This window comes from Raphanus sativus, chromosome 1, assembly GCF_000801105.2.
Source record: "Raphanus sativus cultivar WK10039 chromosome 1, ASM80110v3, whole genome shotgun sequence".
Taxonomy (NCBI): domain Eukaryota; kingdom Viridiplantae; phylum Streptophyta; class Magnoliopsida; order Brassicales; family Brassicaceae; genus Raphanus; species Raphanus sativus.
The window spans coordinates 4,009,062-4,034,848 of NC_079511.1; the positions used below are offsets into that span (position 1 = coordinate 4,009,062).

Genomic DNA, 25,787 nt, shown 5'->3' on the forward strand with positions numbered 1-25,787 from the left:
ATGATTATTTATATGATGGTACGTATAACATACTATTAATTATATGATTCATTTAAAATATGATAACATATATGATACATAATAGCGATATAAAAATAAATAATAACATATTTTGAAAAAATATATCCGCACGAGTATGTGGATAAAAGTCTAGTTTATATTATACTATAAGTTTGTAGATGATCCATAAACAATAAAATTTTGGTGTTTATGGATCTAAGTCCAATATAATGAGAACTTGATTAAATCAAGAAAGGCATTTAAACCAAATAATCAAAGGGACATTTAATAAGACGCTGGTTTAGTTTTATGTGACAATCGGTTGTGTTTAATTACAAGTAGCGTGTACTATTATTCTAATAATTTTGAAAGGGTCCAAAACAACTTTTGTTAGTAGATAAAAAATAGGACTCTAAATTAATAGATTAGATACCGAAGGACACTCCACAGTGTCTAAAAGCACTCCACGTGGAGTGCTGCAGTCACATTAACGATAACTTTTCATAAGGTCATTTGATAGTATTAATTATATCTCAACTTCATCATTTCTCAATAGCAGGTCAGCTCAGTACTGACTTAGTTGCTCTGCATAGTTTTTGTCTAGACTGAGTCGCGTCAGAGTGAACCCAAAAAAAGCAGACGAGGAAAAGAGTATGATCTATGTATCATGTTGATAGTTGATACGTTAAAAGAAGTCAAACAGCAAGGTTTTATTACGTTTAGAAAATTGTGAAATGTGTGATTCTCTTGGGAATATAGAATTACTATCTATATATTAATGGTAAACCCTAAGTTCTACCTTGTATATGGAAGAAAAAATTGTTTTCAAAGTTGAAACTATTAACTGCATATCGAGAAACCTCTCAAGTTGTTCTTCTATGTTTTCTTTGTTTTGTTTTTGTGTTGTCTTCAGCCTCTGGAGAGTTATACTTCGGCTTGGAAACACAACTAGGACATTTTGGCTCTGGCAAAGACCACTCCAGCAAATAAACCTGCAAAACAGATAAACATATACACCTTAACGCACCAAAGAAAAGAAGAAGCATATAACCAGAACAGATCATAGCTGGTGCTCTGTTTCTGTAGAATCATGTTACTTACCAAAAAGTATGCTGAACAAATTTGGGAGACTAAGAGGGACATTAAAGAGTACAAGACCAGATAATGATATCGGAACCTTGTTTAATGAACCCACCAGACTGTCCACATGATAGAAAGAACATCACACCGTTATAACCCAGTTACAAATGAAGTAAAAATATTAATAAGCCAATCTTTCTTTCTGTAATTGGAACGAGCTATACCTGTATGTTGTGGGTCCGGTTTGATGCAAGAACCACATCGAAGTAAAGCTGATGGCCAGACCAAGGAAGCCGCTTGCTGTTGCGAATACCCAAAACATTGCATCTTTTGTCACATCACTGCCAGATAGTAAAACATAATGAACATTTTAGCTGCAAAAGAGATAACTGCTTCTGTCTAGTTCCCGTGAGATCTTTTATTTGTGTATTTTCGCAGTTGATGTTTCACATCTCGTTATTACATGCAACTAATATGTAGTAACTATGCAAATTGTACTATCGAAGTAAGAAAAGAAAAAACAATGGAAGCTGAAAATGTATAGCATAATAGTCAAGGACTTGTTTTGAGACTAATTAATTGTTAATGTGGGATCCAGATATTTTTAAGTGAGCAAAACAACAACTAGACATCAGATCGGTAAGAAAATGACAAAGATATTAAAATTAGTGGACAATCTCAATTTTGATAGTACTTACGTGCTAATTACGTATCTCCATTCACCAAGTAAGACGATCAAGAAGATTCCAAAAGGTAGTGACAAGAGATTATTAAGCAGCACCATTGACACCTCATTGAGGGACCCTGATTTTGTGGACTGTTTTGCTTTGTCCATGACTCGACGCAGAGTAAGCTGTGACAAAAGAGTTGATAGATCATCATAACGAAGTGCTTGCAAAATCTTGTTACTTAGTTTCATAAGCGTGAAACTTACTGAATAACTAGCGGTTAGAACGCAGTTGGCAGTCTGCCAAGTGTATCCGACCGCATTGAACGTGAGATCCGTGATGCCTCCACTGATTGCTGAGATGATCTGTATATTACAAACTCTTAAGTTGGTATCACTCCGATAACACATAAAAGCTGGTAAAGAAACTAACCATCATGAACATTGCAGCCCAAACTTTGTTGTTCTGCCTTTTGCGGAACATGTATAATTCCCCTATGGCTGTAATAATATTCGTTGCGTTCTTCAGAATAGTCACCATAGCAACGTTTATGTATTTCAAACTGAAAAAAACAAATGTAATGTTTTCTTAGGTCTCAAGAAATGTGAAAGTATTGACCAATTAGTCTCTTGACTGATGCTGAAACGTTACTTCACCTGTACATCCCAGAGATCAGCATGCCAACAAAGATAACATTGACAGGCAACCAAACTCTGATCAACTTCCAGTTTAATTTTTCAACTGAAACCACTCCAGAGAATTTTAGTAGAGCTACCACCAAACAGCTGATTAAGTTCTGAAATTGTAATAAATAAGGAAATCACCAAACTATATAATAGTATGTCAAATCATGATCTATAGCTCAGGGATTAGTATTCTCTTCTTAATTACTTGGTATAACATCAAAGAGATTCCAGCATTGAAATTATAGGTGGAGAGAACAACTTTGTTCATGAGTATCATGCTGCACGAAGAGATGCAGTAAGCTGCTCCAGAAACAAGGGGTCCTGAATGTTTCAGAGAGCCATGATCACGTCTGTTATCTCCACCAACCGGAACATACCTCCGTCTCCATCTGAGAAACCTTCAGGGAGACAATCAAGAAAGTTTATACAAGTTTTCCTTAAGACCATATATATAACCTGAACCAGCTGAATAAAACAAGAGTGGATAAGTATGTTATATTACTACTACCTTTCACTAAAGCCTCCTCTACGTTGGGAACTCTTCTCGTGGCTGTTGATATGATCAAGAAGCTGGGTGACAACACTTTGACTACCATTATCACTGAAAATATTCAGCTCTGATTCGTCAGGTTCACGGGACACACCCGCTTCAAGTTCCGCAGCACTCATATCTTCAAGTTCCGATGATACTGTACTCCTTTAAGAGAGACCAAACATATAGTGTTGAACAAAAGAATAGCAAAGAAGTACGGAGAGGTTGATACCTTTAGCAGACAGAGTTATCTTCTACGAGTGAAAAGAGTTATACACTTTATCAGCTTGAGAACCGCTCGAAACACGGCGCGTAAGTTCGTTTCCAGCTGTACGAATCGCGCAAATTGAATTATAAGATCTCCACCGCTTTTTGTTTGCGAAGAGAAAAACCGGCGACGATAGAGGTGACGTGGATTTTTATTTTTGTAGGAAACACGCAAAGCTGGTGGAGATGAACGTGAGAGGAGGATCTGAGCGAGAATACCGAGGCAGATATATAGAGAGTAACCGTCCATGTTCAATCTCCCCGCTTTACTTTTTTTTTTTCTCTTTATTATTTCTTGAATTCTGGGGAATGATTTTGTTTTTATTATATTTTTTTTTTATAATAATCAGGCCATGAATTGAATGATATGTGATGAGAAAACTTAGGCTTGAGGCTACGCCGGCATCCATGGCTACATTCCTGGCGGGAAGATCGCCGGTTGCTATTAACAACTCGGCTATTTTTTTAAACTTATACTTGGGCTTTAATAGTTTTGGGCTTTAATACTTTTGGGCTTTACGAATTGGGCTTTGAATCAGTGATCACACTTATTATTACACTAACTGAGCAAATTTATTTAGTTTGAAGTTTGGACTAGCCGCCGGTGAGCATTGATTTTACTGCACACTTGCCGACATATTGACATAATTTATCTGATTTTGATTGATATAAGATTTAGTATAAAGGAAAACTAGTGGATGAACAACATTAACAAATCGATTTATATTTTATAGTATAGTTCTAGTCGATTAGTGGGTACTTCAACTTTTAGTAGACTACGTATATTTTATAACAAATTGAACACGACCTACAATTTGCAATCATGTTCTATCAAAAAAAAGATATGATAGAATTAGGTAAAAAATCTATATAAAGAGATAAGTCATTTTAGGTTATAAACATGTTAACGCACACGCGCACTCATGATATTTGTATTACTTCTTCAGGTGGCGGTGTCCCGTTCATTTGAAGGTGCTAAACTCCTAATAGCAAAGCTAAACCAATAGGTTGTCATAATATAAGCACACCTACTTTATTATTTTAGCTTCTAGCTTTTTGGATAAACCACTTACAGACATTTATTCTAATTATTACAGTTGAATCGTATGACAATGATATTATCATGAACAAAGACGATAATATTAAAACCAAACATTTACACAGTCAGAGCAAGAGGACGATGAGAACTGATTTCACATGTTTACTAGACAACTATATTAGTAACACATCAATGAAAGTTACATAAAGACTTATTATATAGACAGACAGTACATATACTTCTCAGTTCTCACAAAACAAGCAAATAGACAAAGAAAACCAATACAAAGGGAGTAATGAAACTTAAGAAATAGAGTTTGATCTGTTGAAAGAGGATGATGAGTTGATGAACTCTATGCAGTCTTCTATGGCCTCTGATCTATGATTGTCATTGCTTATGGGCATGATCGATGGCTGAGACCTCCCTGAGGAAAAAGAAGAAGAACCCTTTGACGGTGGAGACTTCCTCTTCTTCCTCATCACCACCAGACGCAAACCTTTTGCAAATTTACAGCCAAGTTGCTTGATCATTCTCGCTGCGGTGACCTCTGTTTTCCTCGGCAACCTCAGTCCACAGCTCGTTGTGCACCCGGGGATCTTACCACCATGAGGTCCCTTGATCGCGGTTTGCTTAACCGAGGCATCTCTCGGAGTTGGTCTAGTGCTTGTGCTGATTCGTTTTGTTCCAGTAGCTGACATAACAAGAGAAAGTGAGAGCGGTTTATGGGAAAACAATATGAGGATACTAAGAGATATTTAAGGGACTGGAGCTGAGAGAAGTTATGCTATAATAGTTCAGGAAAAGACATGATTAGATGTATTCATAACATCATTATGCCTAGGCCATGATTGAGCACTCGAGACATAAACACATAAATAAGTAAAAAGAAAGTGTAGCTTTTTCGATCCTATATACACAAAGAAATGTAGTTAAAGTGGATCTACAAAATTTATAAAGAGAGCTAGCTACCCGCAAGAGCAAAAAGAGAAGACTATTAGTTTCTTTTTTACGGTCCACAGAGGGAATAGAACCTTTGTTTAAGCGATGAAAAAGGCTCTTTCTAATGAAGCAACCATTTAGCATCATTCTTCTTTGATGATCATCACTCATGTGTGCACAAAACAATCTAGAAAAGTTTATCTTTGACTCCAGGAGAGGCTAATATTAAACTCACCTTTATGGATGGGCAGATTCCATTCACGAGTCTGCGGCTACAAAAAAAGAGGAAAGAAAGAAAAAAAAAAGTTAATGGTGGGCACACGAATATGAAAAAGCATAGAACCAGGCAGTGTCAGGACAGAAATAGAAGATCAAACTTTGGAGGATGGAGAGTGATTTTACACGTGAGAACATTCCATTAGGATCAGAACAAATAATTCCTGCAGCATGATGTCAGTGATTAGATGCTAATCGCCTGAGACGGACTGACATATACGACAGGTTTTCAAAAATGCCAAAAGGGAAAAGAATGCAATAGCACAACTGCTCCGTCGCATCATCGTCAAAACAAGAGCAGAAAAGATTTAGCAACAACTTGCATGCATAAGATTTTGACCCAAAACGATGAGGGAAGACATCTTTTCAGCACTGTGATGTGCATAATTCAATTAATCAAAACACATTAATCCAACCATATCCCTCAATGCATTATTATTAGATACAAAAGAGATCACTGTTTCAATATTACAATTCACAACAAGAGTGATACCTTCAGAGATTTCGCTACTTCATTTGTTGGATCCACATGATAATTACGTAGAAGTCTTTAACCAACCTGCAAAAAACATTCTGTAGAACTGCAGGACAAAGGACGGTTCATGTCTGAGACAAAGCATACTTACCATACATATAATCTGAGCATGGATCAAAGTTCACACAGCAAATTCACAGAGAAGGGATTTTACATTATAAACATTAACAGCCCAATAGCCTGATTCGAAAAGTTGAACAAATCATTGCAAGAAGTTAAAAGAAGAGACGAAACTAGAGAGTTGTTTTAGAAACATGTACAAAGGAACAGAAGAGGTGACACCTTTTGCACCTCTTGTTCTTCAGACACATACATAAAAGAAGCAATAAATACACATATCATATCTTCAGAGAGGAAATTCACCAAATTCATAATTCTTTTCAACACCAACACGAAGGTAAAATCTGATGATAGCAGAGCCTTAGAAACGTCACACACACACACACACACACACTTGCGAAACCCCACAACTTTTTTTCATCACACACATTGAGAAATTCCACAGCTTTTTCTAACATTCACGGCGATACTCACGGCCATAGCTGAAGCTCGGCCTAGCTCCAAAGTCACTCTCAGACCTCTCAGCAACAGCTCTCTCTTCCTCCAAGCTCAACCCGCCCATCGCCTTCTGCAACTGCCTGTGATCATAAGGAGAGTAATCCACCGGAGCCGACGGGCCGCTCGGCACTCCGTAACTTGACAACCTTGAGCCCACAGGAGGAGCTTGCGGCTGCGGCGGCTTATACTCGTTCGCCTGAAAGGCTTCGACGGGAGCTGATGGTGGTCCACTCGGCTGTGGTGGAAACCGAGGAGGAGCTAAAGGAAGAGGCTCGCGATCGACTGGAGCAGATGGCTGGCCGTAATTGGAGGCGCGATCGTACATCGAACGCGGCGGAGGAGGCGGGTAATAGAATCCGGAGTAGTAGTGATCGGTGAAGGGGTAAGGAGAAGGTGAGAATTCTCTGTAGTCACGATGAGGAGACGGGGAGGTGATCGGAGCCGGAGGAGGAGGAGGAGGGCTTGGGGAGTAATAATAGTTTCCTTGAGGGGTAGAATAGTAATCTCTAGGCTGCGATTGAGGACGCTGCGTTGGAGGAGGTAACGGTCGCTCCTTGATGGAGAGCTTCAAGCGGATCTTCCCTTGAATCCGACCCGAGGGACGGAGGAGCTCCAGCGAGCTGATCGATTCGGGAACCATCGCTCCTCCTCCTCCTCCCTCCGAGTCGATTAACCGAACCAGAGGAAACCTAACCGAGCCGACGAGTGTTTTCGCCGCGTCGGAATGGAGAATCTCGACGTTGAGGACCGATTCGTGGACGGATCGGGCGAGAGGGAGAGTGATCCGCTCGTTCCACACCGGTTTGACGGAATCGTCGGAGTGAGTGGAGACGCGGTGGTGATCCGAGTCGAGGTAGAGAACGACGTAGGGTTTCAGCTCTCCGTTACGCCAGTTGACGTTCTTCAGGTGCTTGGCGGAGACGACGGTTACGACTAGGTCAAGCGGCTCTGACGAGGCCATGATACGCTGCGTTTTGGAGGTGGATTTTCGCGGCGGTTGTTAGCTAACGTGCGCGCTCGTATCTGTTAGATATTTTTTTAGCACAGTTTTAAACTTTAAAGCCTTTTAAAAACCTGCTGGCTGATACAGAGGCTTTTGACTGACAGCTATCGTTATTTATTTATGCTAGGAGAGGATATTGATATCCTTGTATCCAAACAGTCCCCAAATTTTTACCCAATCACAAGATAAGTGGATAACCCTTTCTTCAGACAGTGTTCTTCTTTCTTCTCTGTTCTGTGATAAGGTCAGGCGATTACAATGGCTTCCTCTGCAACAACGCCAAACTCACTATCCTTCTTCTCGTCTTCTCTCTTTCTATCCTCCTCTCACAAAATCCCCAAAACCTACATTTCCGTCGCGAAACCAATCTCCGGCAGAGTTTCAAAGCCGCTCTCCGTCGCGTCCCAGCTAGCGACGCTACCTATCCTCTCATTCGAGGGAGACAAGATCGGAGAGACGTACCTGGACCTCAAAACCGCTCCGGAGGACACCGCGCGCGCCGTCGTCCACCGGGCGATCGTGAACGACCTGCAGAACAAGCGGCGAGGGACGGCGTCGACGCTGACCCGCGGGGAAGTTCGCGGCGGTGGAATAAAGCCTTACTCGCAGAAGAAGACGGGAAACGCGAGGCGGGGGTCGCAGAGGACGCCGCTGCGTCCCGGAGGAGGGGTGGTGTTCGGTCCGAAGCCGAGGGACTGGTCGATCAAGATCAACAGGAAGGAGAAGAGGCTGGCGATATCGACGGCGATATCGAGCGCGGCGGCGGCGGAAGGCGGGGCGATAGTGGTGGAGGAGTTCGGGGATAAGTTTCAGAAGCCGAAGACGAAAGACTTCTTGGCCGCGATGGAGAGGTGGGGGCTTGATCCGAAGGAGAAGGCGATGTTCTTGATGATGGATGTCGAGGAGAACGTGGCGAAGTCGGGAAGGAACATTGGGACGCTGAGGATGCTGACGCCTAGGACGCTGAATCTGTTTGATATTTTGAACTCTGATAAGCTTGTGCTGACTCCTGCCGCGGTGGAGTTTCTGAATGCTAGGTATGGTGTTGATTCGGAGATTGACGAGGAAGATGAAGATGACACGGAAGGTTAGTGTTTCGAACCAACTTGTTCTTGAAAGTATCTTTAATTCTTTAGTTCTATTGCTTGAAATCAGAATATTAGGTGAGTAGAAGTCTGATTTATATATTGACACGTTTCCACGTGATATTGTGTTTGTGAAGGGGCAGAAGAAGCTGCGTAATGAGCAAGGAGCTTAGATTGAACCGGTGAATGTGTAGCTTATGAGTATTTCAACTTCTGTTTCCTTTTTGTGACAACAAGAGAAAATGTGCATTTTATTTAGATTCTTGAACGAGATCGTTCCTATCTTCTTTCTCATACATGAGTTTTATGTGTTCGAGCCTCAGTGAAGTTGGGGTTTAAAAGGAGTGAAATTAGACACCATGAACAGAACCTATAGGAAGGAGTCTATCTCTTGTTGATACGTGTGAGTTGTTTTTTTGTTCTCCAGTCAAAACCTAAAGCTTACACAAGGTTTCGTAAATGCAATACACCAAAACGTAGCATTTAGTCCAACTAAACTTTGGGTTGTATTCATCCTTCGCCTTACAAGACTGTCATGTATATATATAAACCGGTAAGGCTTCATATTATCATACGATGGAACATGCACTTTAGCAGAGAGTGGTGAAGGTTGCAAAATCTTCCTAGTAGCCAAATCAGGTTGCAGTGTTGATGTTCATGGTTGTTTTGGTCTGTTAGCAACTGTTAAAAATGGGATGTCAAATGCTAATGTATAAACCTGTGATGGGTCCAATAAAAATGTTAATGGGTCGGTAATGACTGGGCTTAAGAAATGAGCCCAAACTTTAAAAGGAGGGAAAATATTAAAAATCTAGTCTAGCCTAAAAGAGTTTCTTCTTAGTTAATGTTTTCTTTTGAATTCTTAATAGCATGGTATAATAAATTAATAATGGTAACAAGGATGAACACAGAAACATTGTAGATGCAGTATCCCGTTTATACAGATGCTTAGCTTATAAGATTTTGTAAAACAACTTGTTGTATCACTTTTTTGCTTTTCATTAATTTTTAAAAAAGTTTAAGGTAAGTATCACTTTATTACTCCCTATTTTCCTTGCAGAAAAGATCATTAAATTTTAGATTAATTTAACTTTTAATTACTTTTATCCACATTGTTCCGATTGTTACTCATTCTTTTTTTTTCATAGATTTATCTGTGCATTTAAACATATGGATAATTTGATGTAAAAAAGCTTTGTGGATAAATGATGCAATTAACTGAATAAACTTATATCCAGTTCTTATTGTTCGATATTATCTTCTCCTTGATATCAAAGCAATATATTCAAAGAAAATTTCTTAAATACAGATTTATCCGTAATGTTTATCTAAAACAATCTAAGTCAACCCCAAAATTCGGTGAAAAATATTCTGTGAAGATCATAGTTTATCCAAAACCCTCTAAACTCATCTATAAAAAGAAACACAACTCTCCATCGAGTTATAAAGTACTAAACCTTTAGGGTATACACATAACAACTAGATACAAAGAGCGATATAGAAAGAGCGAGAGAGAGATAACAATGGCGGTGGGTGTGATGGATATCGAAGGAGGTGCCACTTCCTTACCTGGAAAGCTGACTTTTCAAGTCTTCATGTGCAGTATCATTGCTGCTGTTGGTGGTCTCATGTTTGGCTATGACATCGGAATCTCAGGTTTGTTTAAGGTTTAATTACTTCTTGTTTGTGATTGATGTTATGATTAATGGGTGTGATTAAAAAAACTGCAGGAGGTGTGACGAGTATGGACACTTTTTTGATAGATTTTTTCCCTCACGTGTACGAGAAGAAACACAGAGTACACGAGAACAACTACTGCAAATTCGATGACCAGCTTTTGCAGCTGTTCACTTCTTCTCTCTACTTGGCTGGTATCTTCGCCAGTTTCGCCGCATCCTACTTAGGCAGAAGGTTCGGAAGAAAACCTATAATCATGTCCGCCTCCATCTTCTTCCTCCTCGGTGCTATCCTCAACTACTTTGCCAGAGATCTAGGCATGTTGATTGGTGGTCGTATCCTCCTTGGCTGCGGTATCGGTTTTGGTAACCAGGTCAAGATCCTCAAAACTTTCTATCTAGGGTTTGGTTTAGTTTGTGTAGTTTCTTGTTTCTAACGTTTCTGTCTAGGGTTTGGCTTAGTTTGTGTAGTTTCTTGTTTCTAACGTTTCTATCTAGGGTTTGGTATAGTTTTTTGTAGTTTCTTGTTTCTAACGTTTTGAAACCAATACACGTGCAGACCGTTCCATTGTTCATCTCGGAGATCGCACCGGCTAGAATCAGAGGAGGACTAAACATCGCGTTTCAGCTTCTCATCACCGTTGGAATCCTAGGAGCAAGTTTCGTGAACTATTTAACCTCCACGATGCAAAACGGGTGGAGATACTCTCTCGGAGGCGCGGCTGTTCCCGCTTTGATCCTCTTGGTAGGATCCTTCTTCATCCACGAGACTCCGGCTAGCCTCATCGAGCGGGGCAAAGACGAGGAAGGGAAGAAAGTCCTGAGGAAGATCAGAGGCATCGACAACATCGAGCTCGAGTTCAACGAGATCAAACGCGCCACGGAGATTTCGAACAAAGTGAAAAGCCCTTTCAAAGAGCTGTTCACCAAACGCGAGAACAGACCGCCGCTCGTGTGCGGAACGCTGCTTCAGTTTTTCCAGCAGTTCACGGGAATCAATGTGGTTATGTTCTACGCTCCGGTCTTGTTTCAGACCATGGGGAGCGGTAACAATGCTTCTTTGGTCTCTACCGTTGTCACCAACGGTGTGAACGCACTCGCCACGGTTTTGGCCGTCATCATGGTTGATAGGCTCGGTAGAAGGTTCTTTTTGGTTGAAGGAGCCACTCAAATGATGGCTACACAGGTAAAAAAAAAACTTACTATTACTTGCCTCATAAGTTAGGTCACTTTTTTTTACTTGAACAAAAGTTAATTCTTGTTGCTTCCTTTGCAGTTAACTATCGGAGCCTTGCTATTAAACTACTTACACCTAGTGGGACCTATTAAAAGCCACGCCGTGCCACTTATAGTACTGATCCTCATCTGTATCTACGTGTCCGGGTTTGCATGGTCGTGGGGACCACTAGGATGGCTTATTCCGTCTGAGATCTATCAACTTGAGGTGAGAACCTCGGGTTACTTCTGCGCGGTGGCGATGAACATGGTGTGCACTTTCGTTATCGGACAGTTCTTCCTGTCGGCGCTATGCAGATTCAGATCGGGATTGTTCTTCTTCTTTGCGGTCATGAATGTTATCATGGGACTGTTTGCGATATTTTTCCTCCCGGAAACCAGAGGTGTTCCTATCGAGGATATGGCGGAGCAGCGCTGGAAGAAGCACTGGCACTGGAAGAAATATTTCAAGCAAAACTGATTTTTCCCATTCTTCTTGTTGCTTCTAGGATTTTCTTAGATAGTTGAGGCGGGTTGTTCGGATCCTGTTGGATTTTCTTTTAAGTTGTTTTTTTTGTTTCCTTTTGCAATTTATATAACTTGTGAGCTTCTAATCTTAACCACTCTAAAAAAAGAAAAAAATACTGTCGACGCAATTGAAGTTTTGGGACTTGCATATTTGACTGTGTATTTGATTAACCTAGTCAAACAACGATATTTTCCAATTTCCAAAACAAGGCATCGGTACTCAAGTGGCGACAAATAAGTAAAAATTGATTTTATCGATAAAATGCTGAAGAACAGCTTGCTAAAAATGCCAGGATTAGAAATCAAAGCTATGTAATATCCTGGCAAAACTACTAAGCCGTTGATTCATGAATGGAAATCAAAATGTTGAGAAAAAAAAGTTTTTGAGCAATCAGTTATTAAAACTATAAAATACTACGAAGGTTTTAGTCAAAAACTAGCAGACATTTTTCTCAAAAGTGCCCCAAATGTCACAATCCTATCCAATCAAATAATTAAGTAGCATGTATATAGTGGTACAATGGTAGCAAATAATGGTAACTGACTTCGAGTTGTAGAAAAAGAAAATAATTCTTAACACCAAAACCATCATTAGTTCATAACATAATTATTTATTACAAATTCCCAAACACAAGTAATAGAGAATTCCCTAACTATTTATTACAACACAAGTGACGTGAGTGACTGTGCCAACAATTTGAGCAAAAGTAGAATTGGATGAACTATATTATCACGGGCTGACGGATCGAGAGGTGCTTGACCTTGCGCTCCTCGAGTGATTCATTGAAGATTGGCTGTCCCGCCTGTGAGACCTGCTCCTGCTCCCTTTCCTTCCCTTCTTAGGAGATGCGCTCCGTGACTTGCTTCTCCTCACAGGGCTTACGCTTCTCGACACCGACCTGTACCTGTACCTGTATTCATTTCTAATTTTTTTCAATTTCCACAAGCCTCAGTTTCTGCTACAACGTTTTTATATAGATTGACCTGTCTCTCCCTCTGTAGTAAGGAGAATAGGACCGATCTCTTCCCCTGTAGTAAGGTGAGTATGATCTGTCACGTGCTCTGTAGTGAGGCGAGTATGACCTGGACCTTGACCTGTACCGCCTTCTGTAGTAAGGCGAGTATTGTGCTCTGTAGTCAGGAGAGTAGGACCTGGACCTGGACCTGTACCGCCTCCTGTAGTAAGGCGATTCTGATCTGTCACGTCTTCTGTAGTAACGATCATCAGGAGATGGCGATCTAGAATAAAAGTAAGATCTGCCACGCCTATTGTAGGGTGAGTTGGACAGTGATCTTCTCCTCCTCCGATAGCTAGGGGAATACGATCTGCTACGATCAGATGAGTAGCTCCGACTCCGACTGCGAGAATAGCTAATAGACCTTCGGGGGGAGTAGCTACGAGACCGATGTCGTCCTGCAAAAGGAATAAACCAAATCATGAAATGCCAAGATCAGGAAACATTTGACTGAAGAAAATTAAATCAATGCTACTGATATATCATTACCTCGAGCGGCTCTCAGCCCCAAGTACTTTCCTGGAGTTGGGGTACGTCCTCTACGTCTTTTTGCCTGATCATTAAACAGATATATCATAGAGCTGTGAGACATCTAGTAATCAAATAGGAAGGAAAAGTATTTGCAAGAAAAATGAAAACACAACAAAATCAACATTTCACACTAATAACGGAAAAGCATATTAAGTTGTTCAAAGAAAGAGAGGAAATCAACCCTCTAACAGTTGAAACTCGCAACGTTTGATATTTGGTGAAGCGCTGCTGCTGCTACTACAAACAAGCAAACAACTTATATTCAACATAAACAAAAAACATTGACCACATTTCCCATTAATTGCAATATCATCAGCTTTGGTGTAAGATCATATTCATTTCTGGTTCTAATTATCAGAGGAGACAGAATCTTTTTATTTTACCTTCTCAACGGTAATAACGCGGCCCAGGAGAACAGAGTGATCAAGATGCCTGATGCAGCGGTTAGCATCACCAACAGTTTCCATAGAGATAAAACCAAAACCACGGGGTTCTCTAGTCCGTGGATCAAGGACAAGGTGAACATCAGTTACCTAGCAAAAATAAAACCTCACAAAGGTCAAAATACGAACATGCAAATCTCTCCTCCGAAAGCTCTTCAACGCAGCACTATTGAATCAAACATACCTTTCCTTCTTTGGAGAAATGATCCTCCAGATCTCTTTCCGTAACCCGATGAGACAATCCAGTCACATATAAACTGTTACCAGGGTTCTCTGCGTCGCTCGAGGCACTCCTAATGTAATAAAACAGAGCGGTTTAAACTACTACATTCAAAAGAACATATATTCATTTAAAAAAAAGAAGTCTAAACTACCTGGAGCGGCTTCTAGAGAGAGACCTTGACAGAGACCTTCCACGACGCTTGTCGTAAGGGGATAGTGAGGGAGAGTATCTTGACCTCCTTGAGTATGACATCTGAAAAGAAAAAAGATAATCCAAATTAAATCGAGTTCCCATATGAATATGCTGCTATTGATTGCTATCTCCTTACTCAATAGCCTAGACTAGCAACAGATAATAAATTGACAATCTACATAATAAGCTTTTTGTGATTACATAATCCCTGAGCTCCTAACATAATTTTTGGAAAATTTTCAAAAAAACTTGAGCGCCAGAAATCAAATTCCTCAAAATCAAGTTTGAGATCAGATCTAGCAACACCTTAACACGATCGTCCAAGTCACAGAAACAGCATCGTAAACAAAAACAAATATACTCACATCGTAGTAACGCAGAAAACTCAACAAAACAAGGATGAACGTTCGAGAACTCTCTGCACCTGACAGAAGGAATATGAATGAACTTCACGCAATCCTAATCGACAGGAAAGATGTATTTAAGGAGGGAATCAGAAGAAGCTTCGGGAGAGTCAGTCGGACGCGAAAGAGTTTGTTAAAACTCCATCACATATTTCATTCTCGTGTCCGGCCCATCTTTATAAGGCTTTTTTAATTCTCACCACGGCCCAAATAAATATATATTTCAAAATAAACCCAAAACTTTCACCAATGATGACCTTCGTTTTTTTCTAATAACAAAATCAAACCCTTTCTCATAATTTGGCGGGAAGCAGATGTCTTAGAATCGAGATCTCCCGCCAGAAAAGAAAAAAGCCTATAAAAAAACGACTCCCTCCTGAACTGAACCAACGCTCTTTCCATAAAAACCCTAGACGACGACAATGTTGGAGCTACGTCTCGTTCAGGGCTCTCTGCTAAAAAAAGTTCTCGAATCGGTCAAAGATCTGGTCAACGATGCGAACTTCGACTGCTCCAGCACCGGCTTCTCCCTCCAAGCCATGGACTCCAGCCACGTGGCGCTGGTCTCCCTCCTGCTCAGATCCGAAGGCTTCGAGCACTACAGGTGCGACAGGAACCTCTCCATGGGGATGAATCTCGGCAACATGTCCAAGATGCTCAAGTGCGCGGGAAACGATGACATCATCACCATCAAAGCTGACGACGGCGGCGACACCGTCACCTTCATGTTCGAGAGTCCCAGTAAGATTCTCTCAAAAATCTATTTCTTACAGCTGCAGTGAAAACAAAAAAAAATGGTTTTAACTGTGGTAATTTATTATTTTACAGCGCAAGACAAGATTGCAGATTTTGAGATGAAGCTGATGGATATAGACAGTGAGCATTTGGGGATACCTGATGCTGAGTACCACTCCATTGTGAGGATGCCGTCTGGTGAGTTCTCGAGGATTTGCAAAGATCTCAGCACCATCGGTGACACTGGTAACAACAACACACTCTCATTGCTTACTTTTGTTTAATCTGTGTCTTTGAGTATATTGAGAGAGAGACTTTTATGCTTTGATGGTGGTATTGTTTTCAGTTGTGATCTCTGTGACTAAAGAAGGGGTTAAGTTTTCTACTGCTGGTGATATCGGGACAGCTAACATTGTCTTAAGACAGAACACAACTGTAGACAAGGTATTGCTGTCTAATTTTTTTTTTTACGTATATAAATAGTTAGCAACCATTTACTGGAGAAATTTGCTGAATTGAGGTGTGTTTTGCAGCCGGAAGATGCAATTGTGATAGAGATGAACGAGCCTGTGTCACTTTCGTTTGCCCTGAGGTACATGAATTCCTTCACAAAGGCAACTCCATTGTCGGACACAGTGACGATCAGCTTATCCTCGGAGCTGCCGGTGGTGGTGGAGTATAAGGTGGCTGAGATGGGTTACATCCGTTACTACTTGGCTCCTAAGATTGAAGAAGAAGAAGATGACAACAAGGCCTAAGACCCCGTTTGTATCCCAACAGCTTCTGTTCATCTTTGTTGCTGTCATTGTGTGTTTCCGTTGTATTCCCCTCTAGAATCAGTTGTTTTTGCTTTAGACTTATTATGCTTCATGATACCAATGTTTGACAAAGTTATTGCAACTCTAATGACTCATCAACAAACTAACTACAATTCACTAACGTAACAAGATAGAATTGTAATGTGGAAGTATTACAAGAAAAGCTGTATTGGATTCCACTATACTTCTCAGCATCAGTATATAACTATTAGATACTTTCAACATCAGTGCATTCATGTAGGCCTATTTCACAATACAACTGTACTTCATCTAATTCAGTTTTCTACTTGTTTTATGTTACAACGAAAGCACTAGAAGAGCCTGTGAAATGCTGGACTGACCCAAAGAGACTCTTTGCAGCACCAAAATGGGTGATCCTGTAAACCCCTGGTGATGCAGACTCAGGAACTCTCCATTCCACTGTGGCTTCACTCCGGGAGCTCAACTTCTTAGGCCTCGACCACTTGAACCTCAGACACAGGTCGTCGTCGTCATAAACTGGGGTCCAACTCTTGTCCTCCCGTTCTAGTCTCTCCACCAGAGCAAACGTACCTGCCATGAATATAGTATCTCTCATGTTGGCATAGAAAAATGACTAAGCATGAGCAATTTTAGATAATCATGAGCTGATAACTAAATCAATAAACATTTGCTGTGAGTATACCTTCAGTCAGTAAATCATTTCTAGGGCAAGCTGACTGGAATACGACAGTCACCAGGTCATTTCCTCTCTTCAGGGACAAGTTTTTGGGAACATCCGAGATTACATCTCCAAAACTGTCTCCGGCAGGAGTTGTGTCCATCACGACTGGTGTTAGGAAGCTCACTTGCTTGTCTAGGAGATCCGGCGGTTGAGGCCCCGGTTGAACAGGCCTATCAAGGACGAGAGATTTGGAGAGCTTCTTGAACTCTTGAATGTAGCCACTCAGGGTGTGCGGGCCAAATAATGTAGATGCGCCCTAACAAATGCAACCACTGCATCAGAGACAGATTAAGAGGAACAAGAAGCTGTTCGTTCCGAAGGGTAAGTCTGGTAAAGCTTTTACCTCGTATCTTTGCGCTTGGTATTCCTCAAAGGTAGTCACATATTGTGAGTAACCATTAGCTAATCCAGCTATCACGACGTGAATCTCACCGCTCAATTCTTTATTACCATTGCTTTTAAGCTGTTTCTTGACTGCGTCTCGGAGCCGCCTTCCAGCCATAGTTGTGAATTCTGACAAGAAAGATAGACAGGGAATGGAATATTAATCATCACAACGCTCACATCATAAGTCATGGTTTTGAAAAAAATCTGCACATTCTCCACTACCTCCAGGGACGCTGAGAATGAAAAGTTGTCCAATACGTATTATTTGCAGTGAAAGAATTGACGGCTGGAACACATGACAAAGTTAGAGCTAGTCTTACAACCTTAAACAAGATTCATGAAAGTTCACAAATTCTAAAACTACTTACAGCCCACTCATATGGCTTTGTCATTTCTCCAGTGTCAAGCAAGATGGGTTTTGGGTAGTGGCAATCCATTTGTTTCTTGTGAGGTGGTTTAAGAACGTTTCTCACCATCTTCCAGAAAGGGTTCCCCTGATTAATGCAAATGGTAAACTTTGAGAAATGGAAACAATATTTACTTTTCTGGATGGTGGTATATATTTATGACTTGGACTGGACAAACCTTATCATCTCCTTGTGTAAAATCAAATGCTCCTGGTCCATCTGTGGTTCCAGCAGCAAAAGCAAAGCCCATTGCCGCAGGACATGTTTTCACAACTTCTGAGTTTCCATCTTTCTTAACAAGTGTCACATTAAGCTGTGAAAAGTCAACGTAAACCTGGCGGTAATCAACCTTCCCTCGCAGCTGTTCTGATGCTTCGTTGAAAAGATCCAAAGCCATCTTGAACTGTCTCTCGCCAATTATACGTGTGCTCTCGAATTCATCAGGATAGCTGCAATGATAAATCCACACAGGCTCAATTCATTTGGCTATCCAAATCTTGTAAGACGATAGAAAGAAAGAGAGGTGAATACCCTGGTCCACGTCCATAGCACAGCTCATTTGTCCCACCACATGTACTGTGATTGAAGTCACAAGGAAGACCAGTGTCTAGGCAAAAGGCTCCAAGCACATTTGGGCTAACATCACCACAGTTTGTTTGACAGAAAGCAGAAACAAAGCCAGGCCTGTCCGCCTTCCTCAGAGCACTCCTCACCCGCCTTGCAGTACTTGAGATTCTAGTTGCAGGCCTACCAGGTTGTGCCTCAAAGTAAGATGCAAGCTCTAGTAACTCCTCATCTGCGTCAAGACCAAACAAACTGAAAAAATTTCTCTTGTTCCATCTTTAGACACACATTTGTAAAAGACGTTGTAAAACTTACGGCTGTCCTGGGAACTCTCGATTATGCTTGAAACTCTTCTAGGTATCTCATCCGAAATAGACTCTTCAGAGTAGGACCCTTCAGCAGTGTTCTGCTCAAACCAATCCTCCATAAATCTCGCTGCAGCGCCCTTGTTGTCTCCACTGATCAAAGAGTTTGTACGACTCATGGAAGTTCCATGAGTAGCAAACCAGTTGAAACTACCAACCGGACCCCACTGATCATCCACAAACTTCAAAAGAGTCATTTCTTTATCAACATTATACTTGTGCTTGCTCCTTTCTTCTGAAGGATTGTAAAGATACGCACTTGGACTCCGGTTTACACCAGCATCCAAGAGTTCACCTACAAAGGGGTAAGTTTAATTAGCTAAACCGAGTATAGCCGTTATAATAACCATCCATCAGTCCTCTTACCTTTATTGATAAAAATTGAACCAGGACGAAGGTTATCATGGGCTTGTACGATACTGTTCTCAATCCCGTCAACAAGGGCATCAAATGACTGACGAACAAAGCCAAGTGATGTAATGATATACACAACATACTGAAGATAACCACCTGGACCGGCATGGGTGTGAATGCCACTGATGCCAACATTCTTTTCAGTATACAGATCCCCATATCTGCAAAAAAAAAGACAGTATTATTAATCCACCTACAATATAAGAAACTACAATATAAGAAAAAGATTATACCTTGACTTGAGCCTCTCGATAACTTTTAGTGTAACGATTTGTGAAGCCATGCAAGCGTCAATGTTAACAAACACAACACGCTTCCCTTGGGGCTCAGAGACAATGAAAGTCCGAGCGCGGAGCCTGAAGTGAATACCGGAAGCGACTTGCTCCATGTTGGCATAGCCCATCATGTTAACATCAGCGGCGGGGCCAGTGATGTCATAGCTTCCCATTCCAATCAGATAGTCAGAGTGAGAGTAAACTCCTCCACTAGTGACCAGCAAAAGCACTGTCCATAATCTGACTAGAGATAGTATCCCCATCGTAAACCACTTGGCATTTACCTTCGAGATTTCATTAAGAAAACACCATTTATTAGCAAATTAATAATAACAGATTGCATCTTGAAAATGGTTTCATCTTCTACTAATAAAACATATTTGGTATGCTGCAAAATCGACTCTAAATGTAATATTGATGTAGGGCCCAATCAAGCACATGACTATCATTTTGAAATCCCCAATACTCAAAATAGAAACCGAACAAAGAAGTTTCACTCAGTCATACTAAACCGGAAAATCCAAATCACAGACTAAAAAAAAGGATCACGCGAAATCGAGAAAAAACAATTCCAGGAATGTCAAATTGAATTGGCTGCTAAAGTTGACGATAACCGTGGGGGAATCAGTAAGATACCGTATCTGTTACATGCAAAAATCGTTAAGAGTAAGCACAAGTGAAGAGACTAACCTTGATCAAACAACGGGAGACAGAGGAAGTCCAGTGGAAGAAGAAACGTATTTGGTGCGGGAAAAAGGAAGGAGTCTGAGCGTCGAAGCAAAGACATGAATTTGGTGTGAGACAGATGTTGAATTTTCTTCATTGCTTGCGCTCCTCAAAAATGACTTTTTAATAGTTTTGGGCCGAAAGATAGACCTTAACTTTAATCAGCTTTTAGGGCTCAAATCTTACGTTAAACATGTGTTTTGCAGCCCATATATTTATTAGCCCAGTAACCTACTATGTCGTTACTTTCTTTATAGTACATTACACTGCTATATGATGCGTTCAAATAAAAGAATATATACAGTAAAACTTTAATAGAATTAATAACATTGTTATTTCTAAAAATTTACAGAAACAAAGATCTTTTTACTACATAATCTTTGAATATTTTCCTTTCTACTAAAATTATATTAAAATGTGTATGAATATTGAGTACTCTTTACAGATGACATGAAGTTATATGTAGTGATTTTAGTTATTGGAATATCTAAGCTAAAATGATAAATTCAAATTTGAAAAAGATCTCAAACAACAACGAAATTCAAACCTTTTTTCAAAAAAATAAAAACAACGAAATTCAAACTAATGTTATTATCTATTTCGTGGTTAAACCAAAATAAAATAATTCCAAATTTTTAAAACTAAATAAATGGGTGTTTCCGTTTTCACCGCGAAGTATAGGGAAGAGGAGAGACGAGTTGGAAACAGAAAGAAAGCAAAAAAAAAAACATTTCTATTATCGATCCTTTCAGCTTTGCTCTAAAAGGGTAAAAATTCTATAGTTCCTCCTTTCGATTTGCGCTTGTGATTCGTTTAACCTCCACTCTCGATCGTCTGACGTATATATGTAATCTGTGTGTGTGTGTGTGCACAGGTTGATCGGAAGCGCTAGGATTTGAGAGGAAGACAATGGCGAATCGAATAGACCACGAGTATGATTACTTGTTCAAGATCGTCCTCATCGGCGACTCCGGCGTCGGCAAATCCAACATCCTCTCCAGATTCACGAGAAACGAGTTCTGCCTCGAATCCAAATCCACCATCGGCGTTGAATTCGCCACCAGAACTCTACAGGTGAACGAACGAACCGATGATCAATCAAATCAATTGCGTTTAGCGTTATTAGATCTGCAGAGATCTGTCTTTGCTCATATGCTTATATGTATAGGTTGAAGGCAAAACAGTGAAGGCTCAGATTTGGGATACAGCAGGGCAAGAGCGTTACAGAGCCATCACCAGCGCTTACTACAGAGGAGCCGTCGGAGCTCTCCTCGTCTACGACATCACCAAGAGGCAGACCTTCGAGAACGTCCTTAGGTGGTTACGCGAGCTCAGGGACCACGCCGATTCCAACATCGTGATCATGATGGCCGGTAACAAATCGGATCTGAACCACCTGAGATCCGTCGCTGATGAGGACGGTAGGTCTCTCGCTGAGAAGGAAGGTTTGTCGTTTCTGGAGACGTCTGCTTTGGAAGCGAGTAACATCGAGAAAGCGTTTCAGACTATATTGTCTGAGATTTATCATATCGTAAGCAAGAAGGCATTGGCGGCGCAGGAAGCTGCGGGTAATCTTCAGGTTCCGGGGCAAGGTACTGCGATTAACATAACGGATTCGTCTGTGGGTAAGAGTAAAGGATGCTGTTCTACCTAGTTAACCCTCAATGACTTATATCAATCAGTCACACGTTTGATCTTTTACCAATTTTTTTTGGTTCTTGGCTTGATTTCAGCAATTATAGCAATACCTTTTTGCTTCCCAGTCTATTTTATTTTTTGGATTTATGTTACAGATTGCTGTATTGAAACTGTGATCATTCCACAGTATTTCTCAGAAAGGAAAGATCTTTGTTTCTTTATTGTTATGTAAAAGTCTTATGCAGACACATTCACGGATGAAGAAGCTCTCTGCCTTCTCTTGGCTAGCTTTGATGGGAAAAAGTCTCTTGAACATTTCAAAATGTACAGACAACAAAAGGAATAAAATAAAAAATATGGGGACCACTAATAAACTTATAATAAAAAAAAATGGAGGGAGAGGGCGATGCGCACGAGGGGCTGCGTAAGCATTTGCGATTTTACGGGTCAAAAATGTAAAAACAAAAAGTTAGATGAGAAAAAAAGAAAGAAATATCAGACTGGTGACAGTCTGTTGTTTTCGTTTCACTCGTGGCCTCTCTCCCACCTCTTTCTTCCTTCTACATCTTCCCCCGAATCTCTCTCTCTCTCTCTCTAGATCCATCAATGGCGTCCCTCGTCGAATCCGGTTGGCAGGTACACAAACTCCATTCTCCTCTGAATCGACAAGCTCCTGTTTTCCTCTTGTTTACTCCGTCTTCACTTGACCACATTGTGATACACTTCGGCGTTTTATTTCACTTATCTCTTACTGTGATCTGCGGCTATTTGGTTGTTTTGATCCATCGGTTTAAATGTGATTTAGTGTGGATTGAAGTTATGTGTTAGATCTGAATTTGACTATGCTAGGTGCCAAATCATGTAGAGAAAGTATGATCGTTTTTTCCAGCTTCGGTTTGTGTTTCTGGGAGCTTAAAACCGGTTTAGGGAATGGAATCTGGACCTTAGACGCATGAATGATAATCAATCAATCCCCTCTCTGTTCAGATGGATTTTTTTGCATGGTTTTATTGGACGAGGTGGCGATTAATTTTTCATTTGATCATGTCTAGCAGAAGAATTGACCAGGCACTGTTCTTCTAGATACTACGTATGTTTTAAAAAGCGTCTATGTACCCCTAATAGTGGATCAATATAACACGTGCTAACTAAGCAATAGTGTTTCCTTGAAGATTTGTTTTTACTTAATTGATGTGTTTATATAGATATAGAGAGAGAGAGAGACTGAAAATGATGATACCAGTACTTTCTGTTTCTGTTATTTACCATCACAATCATGATTCCTTTTTTGTTGCAGTACCTTGTGACACATTTTAGCGACTTTCAACTGGCCTGCATCGGGAGTTTTCTCCTCCATGAAAGCGTCTTCTTCTTATCTGGCCTCCCTTTCATTTATCTAGAAAGGCAAGGCTTTCTCACCAAGTACAAGATTCAGGTCACTCTCTCTTCTTAGTTCTCATTTTTCTAAGCGGGTCTCCTACGTATGAAAATATATATACCTTTGCGTGATTGTTTCAATAGGTTCTTGTAGAGGTTGTTCATCCAAGGAATTGGTCACTTGTTTGTTTCACTGATAAAAGTTCTTTTTTTTTTGTCATGGCTCTGCAATTACTAGTGATCAGTTTTCTCAGCTTTTTATTTTTATTTTTATGATGATCAACAAATGCCCCCTTCTTTTGGTCATATGCAGGCAAAAAATAACACACCTGCAGCTCAAGAAAAATGTATAACTCGCTTGTTGCTTTATCATTTCTGCGTAAACTTGCCTCTGATGATGGCCTCCTATCCTGTCTTCAGAGCCATGGGAATGCGAAGCAGTTTTCCTCTACCCTCCTGGTATTACCAGGTTTTTTAGTGCTAAAGCTTTTTGTTCCTTTGGGTTCTTGATGTTAAACTCTTCGACATGGCAATTCCCAAAAAAAAAGAAAAAAAAAAAGAGAACTGTCAGTGTTGAGCATCATGAAAGAACCTGAGCCCTGTGCTTGATCAGAGGTATATAAGACCATTTTTTGGTTATGGCCCTGCAGGAAAGAAGTGTCTGCCCAGATATTATTCTACTTCATCATTGAGGATTTTGTTTTCTATTGGGGTCATCGGATCTTGCATACAAAATGGCTGTACAAGACCGTGCACAGTGTTCATCATGAGTAAGTCTCAATTGCTCACAATCATTTTTTTACATTTTGGGAGTCTTGCAAATGACTAGTACTTGGATACATTCTGAAAGAGCAACCATTTTATGATACCCCAGATATGCCACACCATTTGGTTTGACATCGGAATATGCTCACCCCGCTGAGATTCTGTTCCTGGGATTTGCTACCATAGTCGGGCCAGCTCTCACCGGCCCCCACCTAATTACTCTCTGGTTATGGATGGTGCTGAGAGTGCTTGAGACAGTTGAGGCACATTGTGGTTATCATTTCCCTTGGAGCCTCTCAAATTTTCTTCCTCTATATGGAGGGTAAGATCACACACACACTCACACCTAGCAAAGCTCTTTTGAATCTAAAAGCTATAGTAGATTGTAATAACGGCAAATTCAATCATTTGGTTACAGTTCTGACTTCCATGACTACCATCACCGCCTCCTCTACACAAAATCTGGAAATTACTCCTCAACTTTTGTGTACATGGACTGGTAATCATCTGACCTATTATTATTATCTCTTTGCTTCTGGAAAGAGATCTTAACCATTTGTCATGGTGTTTATCAGGATCTTTGGTACCGATAAGGGCTACAGAAGACTGAAGTCTCTTAAAGAAAACAGTGACTTGAAACAAACTTGAACTCACCGGTTTGATGGTTTGCGGAGAACAAAATGTCGTTGGAATTGTGGATTTGCGAGTGTCCGTTTGCATCTCTGTGGAGGTCTTATTCTTCAACCTTGTTTTCTTTTCCATTTTTAGTTTGTTATGTGTCTAGAACTGCTACAAATACATTTGGTACCTCAACTCTCGGAGTAGCTAAAATTAACATGCGTTTGGGTTGGGCTTTTGAAGCATTTGATATGGGTCATCTATTTAATTTGTTGCTTAATATCGCCACTATTTTGTTTTCTTGGACTGAGTTGACTGACTATCAGAGCAAAATTAATCAGCCCACAAGTTCTGGTCTGAAATATCTTTGGTTTGTACTCGGCCCTGACCATTTCCCACACGTAGAGTCACTGGATAATAAAAAGTAGCTTGCAACTTCGTTTTCATTCTGGATAAACTCTTACATGATCAGTGATCATGTGTAAAATGTAATAGATCAAACATCTTTTGATGGGATCATAGAACAATCAATTATCAACCAACACCGACACGTATATAATGTGCATATGATATAATGTGTATCTGTCCTTGCTGGGTCACGTCCTTTCTTGTGGTGTAGGGTTTCTAAGCTTACCATTGTGACACGTCCTAACTCCATACCCGATTATTCTCCTTTCTCTATTCCTTTCCGTGGGATTTTGAATATCTTCTACACAAAAAGCCCCACCAGATGCAAAGACCAAAACCAAAAGTCTCTATCAACAAAAGAAAATTCCCGTTGTTGTCTGAAAAGGATACCACGCGTTCCTGAATGAATGGTTTTGTCTAAAAGCAAGCAAAAACAAAACGTACATGCTTTTTATTTATTGAATTCTGAACTCATTCCATCCAGACGGTGACACATAAGTACATAACCCGTCTTCCTTTTTTGTTTGTCGATTACACACAACTAAAAAGGCAAAAACGATGGTCCAGAACAAAAAAGAAAAAAGAAAAAAAACAACCATACCCCGATTTAACCGGTTTCGTTAAACCGAGATTTTTTTCAACTAATGCTTTTTTTCCTCTATGGTTTGGAGATGAACTGAGATGCCTTCGT

The 25,787-nt window shown here is 40.4% G+C and overlaps 10 protein-coding genes across 15 annotated transcripts; 5 read left to right on the plus strand and 5 right to left on the minus strand.

The window, feature by feature from the left end:
* Positions 1–692: 692 nt before the first annotated feature.
* On the minus strand, positions 693–3,513 carry LOC108858653 (GDP-mannose transporter GONST2). 2 transcript variants are annotated; one of them, XM_057010592.1, is made up of 10 exons: positions 3,199–3,513; positions 2,943–3,131; positions 2,640–2,832; positions 2,405–2,544; positions 2,181–2,310; positions 2,015–2,113; positions 1,779–1,933; positions 1,305–1,421; positions 1,102–1,199; positions 693–992 (listed from the first exon to the last, which is right to left on the minus strand). In XM_057010592.1, the coding sequence occupies exons 2-10, from the start codon at positions 3,101–3,103 to the stop codon at positions 949–951; spliced, it is 1,137 nt and encodes a 378-aa protein (XP_056866572.1). In that variant the 5' UTR covers positions 3,104–3,131; positions 3,199–3,513; the 3' UTR covers positions 693–948. The 2 variants fall into 2 exon arrangements, with proteins under 2 accessions (XP_056866572.1, XP_018488046.1); XM_018632544.2 differs by having other exon boundaries at positions 2,943–3,513.
* Positions 3,514–4,465: 952 nt separating this feature from the next.
* Positions 4,466–6,244, minus strand: LOC108857897 (josephin-like protein). Of its 4 annotated transcripts, XM_057005838.1 has the most exons (5): positions 6,114–6,244; positions 5,981–6,046; positions 5,614–5,651; positions 5,447–5,483; positions 4,466–4,963 (listed from the first exon to the last, which is right to left on the minus strand). In XM_057005838.1, the coding sequence occupies exons 3-5, from the start codon at positions 5,623–5,625 to the stop codon at positions 4,575–4,577; spliced, it is 438 nt and encodes a 145-aa protein (XP_056861818.1). In that variant the 5' UTR covers positions 5,626–5,651; positions 5,981–6,046; positions 6,114–6,244; the 3' UTR covers positions 4,466–4,574. The 4 variants fall into 4 exon arrangements, with proteins under 4 accessions (XP_056861818.1, XP_056861814.1, XP_056861820.1 ...); XM_057005834.1 differs by lacking the exon at positions 6,114–6,244 and having other exon boundaries at positions 5,981–6,113; XM_057005840.1 differs by lacking the exons at positions 5,981–6,046; positions 6,114–6,244 and having other exon boundaries at positions 5,614–5,964.
* LOC108807020 (formin-like protein 3) lies at positions 6,244–7,541 on the minus strand. Its single transcript, XM_018579256.2, has one exon. The coding sequence runs from the start codon at positions 7,539–7,541 to the stop codon at positions 6,534–6,536; it is 1,008 nt and encodes a 335-aa protein (XP_018434758.2). The 3' UTR covers positions 6,244–6,533.
* A 300-nt stretch (positions 7,542–7,841) lies between these two features.
* Positions 7,842–8,962, plus strand: LOC130509659 (50S ribosomal protein L4, chloroplastic). The gene is made up of 2 exons (XM_057005825.1): positions 7,842–8,670; positions 8,806–8,962. The coding sequence occupies exons 1-2, from the start codon at positions 7,842–7,844 to the stop codon at positions 8,823–8,825; spliced, it is 849 nt and encodes a 282-aa protein (XP_056861805.1). The 3' UTR covers positions 8,826–8,962.
* Positions 8,963–10,118: 1,156 nt separating this feature from the next.
* On the plus strand, positions 10,119–12,086 carry LOC130511382 (sugar transport protein 2-like). Its single transcript, XM_057008354.1, has 4 exons — positions 10,119–10,324; positions 10,399–10,718; positions 10,904–11,530; positions 11,621–12,086. The coding sequence occupies exons 1-4, from the start codon at positions 10,192–10,194 to the stop codon at positions 12,038–12,040; spliced, it is 1,500 nt and encodes a 499-aa protein (XP_056864334.1). The 5' UTR covers positions 10,119–10,191; the 3' UTR covers positions 12,041–12,086.
* A 522-nt stretch (positions 12,087–12,608) lies between these two features.
* On the minus strand, positions 12,609–15,016 carry LOC130494590 (serine/arginine-rich splicing factor SR45a-like). 2 transcript variants are annotated; one of them, XM_056987200.1, is made up of 7 exons: positions 14,858–15,016; positions 14,452–14,552; positions 14,262–14,370; positions 14,018–14,167; positions 13,593–13,656; positions 13,072–13,501; positions 12,609–12,992 (listed from the first exon to the last, which is right to left on the minus strand). In XM_056987200.1, exons 2-7 carry the CDS (start codon positions 14,550–14,552, stop codon positions 12,818–12,820), a joined length of 1,029 nt encoding a protein of 342 aa, XP_056843180.1. In that variant the 5' UTR covers positions 14,858–15,016; the 3' UTR covers positions 12,609–12,817. The 2 variants fall into 2 exon arrangements, with proteins under 2 accessions (XP_056843180.1, XP_056842933.1); XM_056986953.1 differs by having other exon boundaries at positions 12,609–12,998; positions 14,858–15,015.
* Positions 15,017–15,268: 252 nt separating this feature from the next.
* LOC130509688 (proliferating cellular nuclear antigen 1-like) lies at positions 15,269–16,521 on the plus strand. Its single transcript, XM_057005861.1, has 4 exons — positions 15,269–15,637; positions 15,725–15,877; positions 15,978–16,075; positions 16,165–16,521. The coding sequence occupies exons 1-4, from the start codon at positions 15,319–15,321 to the stop codon at positions 16,387–16,389; spliced, it is 795 nt and encodes a 264-aa protein (XP_056861841.1). The 5' UTR covers positions 15,269–15,318; the 3' UTR covers positions 16,390–16,521.
* A 76-nt stretch (positions 16,522–16,597) lies between these two features.
* LOC130509671 (neutral ceramidase 1-like) lies at positions 16,598–20,377 on the minus strand. Its single transcript, XM_057005846.1, has 11 exons — positions 20,255–20,377; positions 19,523–19,848; positions 19,242–19,450; positions 18,826–19,170; positions 18,478–18,742; positions 18,125–18,395; positions 17,908–18,033; positions 17,762–17,825; positions 17,496–17,665; positions 17,114–17,408; positions 16,598–17,001 (listed from the first exon to the last, which is right to left on the minus strand). The coding sequence occupies exons 2-11, from the start codon at positions 19,825–19,827 to the stop codon at positions 16,742–16,744; spliced, it is 2,310 nt and encodes a 769-aa protein (XP_056861826.1). The 5' UTR covers positions 19,828–19,848; positions 20,255–20,377; the 3' UTR covers positions 16,598–16,741.
* Positions 20,378–20,922: 545 nt separating this feature from the next.
* On the plus strand, positions 20,923–22,183 carry LOC108813698 (ras-related protein RABA2b). The gene is made up of 3 exons (XM_018586333.2): positions 20,923–21,057; positions 21,165–21,364; positions 21,459–22,183. Exons 2-3 carry the CDS (start codon positions 21,200–21,202, stop codon positions 21,942–21,944), a joined length of 651 nt encoding a protein of 216 aa, XP_018441835.1. The 5' UTR covers positions 20,923–21,057; positions 21,165–21,199; the 3' UTR covers positions 21,945–22,183.
* A 221-nt stretch (positions 22,184–22,404) lies between these two features.
* On the plus strand, positions 22,405–24,933 carry LOC108813689 (methylsterol monooxygenase 2-2). Its single transcript, XM_018586323.2, has 7 exons — positions 22,405–22,564; positions 23,226–23,363; positions 23,619–23,764; positions 23,956–24,075; positions 24,180–24,392; positions 24,489–24,569; positions 24,646–24,933. The coding sequence occupies exons 1-7, from the start codon at positions 22,535–22,537 to the stop codon at positions 24,716–24,718; spliced, it is 801 nt and encodes a 266-aa protein (XP_018441825.1). The 5' UTR covers positions 22,405–22,534; the 3' UTR covers positions 24,719–24,933.
* Positions 24,934–25,787: the final 854 nt, after the last annotated feature.

Excerpts from the sequence above, each read along its gene's own strand:
- LOC108807020 (XM_018579256.2), bottom strand. The coding sequence starts at position 7,541 with ATGGCCTCGTCAGAGCCGCTTGACCTAGTCGTAACCGTCGTCTCCGCC.
- LOC130509688 (XM_057005861.1), top strand. The coding sequence starts at position 15,319 with ATGTTGGAGCTACGTCTCGTTCAGGGCTCTCTGCTAAAAAAAGTTCTC. Across the intron at positions 15,638-15,724 it reads CTTCATGTTCGAGAGTCCCA|CGCAAGACAAGATTGCAGAT; the intron begins GTAAGATTCTCT and ends ATTATTTTACAG. Across the intron at positions 16,076-16,164 it reads AGAACACAACTGTAGACAAG|CCGGAAGATGCAATTGTGAT; the intron begins GTATTGCTGTCT and ends TGTGTTTTGCAG.
- LOC108813689 (XM_018586323.2), top strand. The coding sequence starts at position 22,535 with ATGGCGTCCCTCGTCGAATCCGGTTGGCAG. Across the intron at positions 24,076-24,179 it reads GTGCACAGTGTTCATCATGA|ATATGCCACACCATTTGGTT; the intron begins GTAAGTCTCAAT and ends ATGATACCCCAG. Across the intron at positions 24,393-24,488 it reads TTTCTTCCTCTATATGGAGG|TTCTGACTTCCATGACTACC; the intron begins GTAAGATCACAC and ends ATTTGGTTACAG.
- LOC108813698 (XM_018586333.2), top strand. The coding sequence starts at position 21,200 with ATGGCGAATCGAATAGACCACGAGTATGATTACTTGTTCAAGATCGTC. Across the intron at positions 21,365-21,458 it reads TCGCCACCAGAACTCTACAG|GTTGAAGGCAAAACAGTGAA; the intron begins GTGAACGAACGA and ends TTATATGTATAG.
- LOC108857897 (XM_057005830.1), bottom strand. The coding sequence starts at position 5,382 with ATGAGTGATGATCATCAAAGAAGAATGATGCTAAATGGTTGCTTCATT. Across the intron at positions 4,964-5,303 it reads TTTTCATCGCTTAAACAAAG|CTACTGGAACAAAACGAATC; the intron begins GTTCTATTCCCT and ends TTGTTATGTCAG.
- LOC130509671 (XM_057005846.1), bottom strand. The coding sequence starts at position 19,827 with ATGGGGATACTATCTCTAGTCAGATTATGGACAGTGCTTTTGCTGGTC. Across the intron at positions 19,171-19,241 it reads TTCAATTTTTATCAATAAAG|GTGAACTCTTGGATGCTGGT; the intron begins GTAAGAGGACTG and ends ACCCCTTTGTAG. Across the intron at positions 18,743-18,825 it reads CGAGAGTTCCCAGGACAGCC|ATGAGGAGTTACTAGAGCTT; the intron begins GTAAGTTTTACA and ends GTCTTGACGCAG.
- LOC130511382 (XM_057008354.1), top strand. The coding sequence starts at position 10,192 with ATGGCGGTGGGTGTGATGGATATCGAAGGAGGTGCCACTTCCTTACCT. Across the intron at positions 10,325-10,398 it reads CTATGACATCGGAATCTCAG|GAGGTGTGACGAGTATGGAC; the intron begins GTTTGTTTAAGG and ends AAAAAACTGCAG. Across the intron at positions 11,531-11,620 it reads CTCAAATGATGGCTACACAG|TTAACTATCGGAGCCTTGCT; the intron begins GTAAAAAAAAAA and ends CTTCCTTTGCAG.
- LOC108858653 (XM_057010592.1), bottom strand. The coding sequence starts at position 3,103 with ATGAGTGCTGCGGAACTTGAAGCGGGTGTGTCCCGTGAACCTGACGAA. Across the intron at positions 2,114-2,180 it reads GGGCTGCAATGTTCATGATG|ATCATCTCAGCAATCAGTGG; the intron begins GTTAGTTTCTTT and ends TGTAATATACAG. Across the intron at positions 1,422-1,778 it reads TGGAGATACGTAATTAGCAC|TGATGTGACAAAAGATGCAA; the intron begins GTAAGTACTATC and ends ACTATCTGGCAG.
- LOC130494590 (XM_056986953.1), bottom strand. The coding sequence starts at position 14,552 with ATGTCATACTCAAGGAGGTCAAGATACTCTCCCTCACTATCCCCTTAC. Across the intron at positions 13,657-14,017 it reads GCGTTATTACCGTTGAGAAG|GCAAAAAGACGTAGAGGACG; the intron begins GTAAAATAAAAA and ends TTTAATGATCAG. Across the intron at positions 12,999-13,071 it reads TACTACAGAGGGAGAGACAG|GTACAGGTACAGGTCGGTGT; the intron begins GTCAATCTATAT and ends AAATGAATACAG.
- LOC130509659 (XM_057005825.1), top strand. The coding sequence starts at position 7,842 with ATGGCTTCCTCTGCAACAACGCCAAACTCACTATCCTTCTTCTCGTCT. Across the intron at positions 8,671-8,805 it reads AGATGAAGATGACACGGAAG|GGGCAGAAGAAGCTGCGTAA; the intron begins GTTAGTGTTTCG and ends GTGTTTGTGAAG.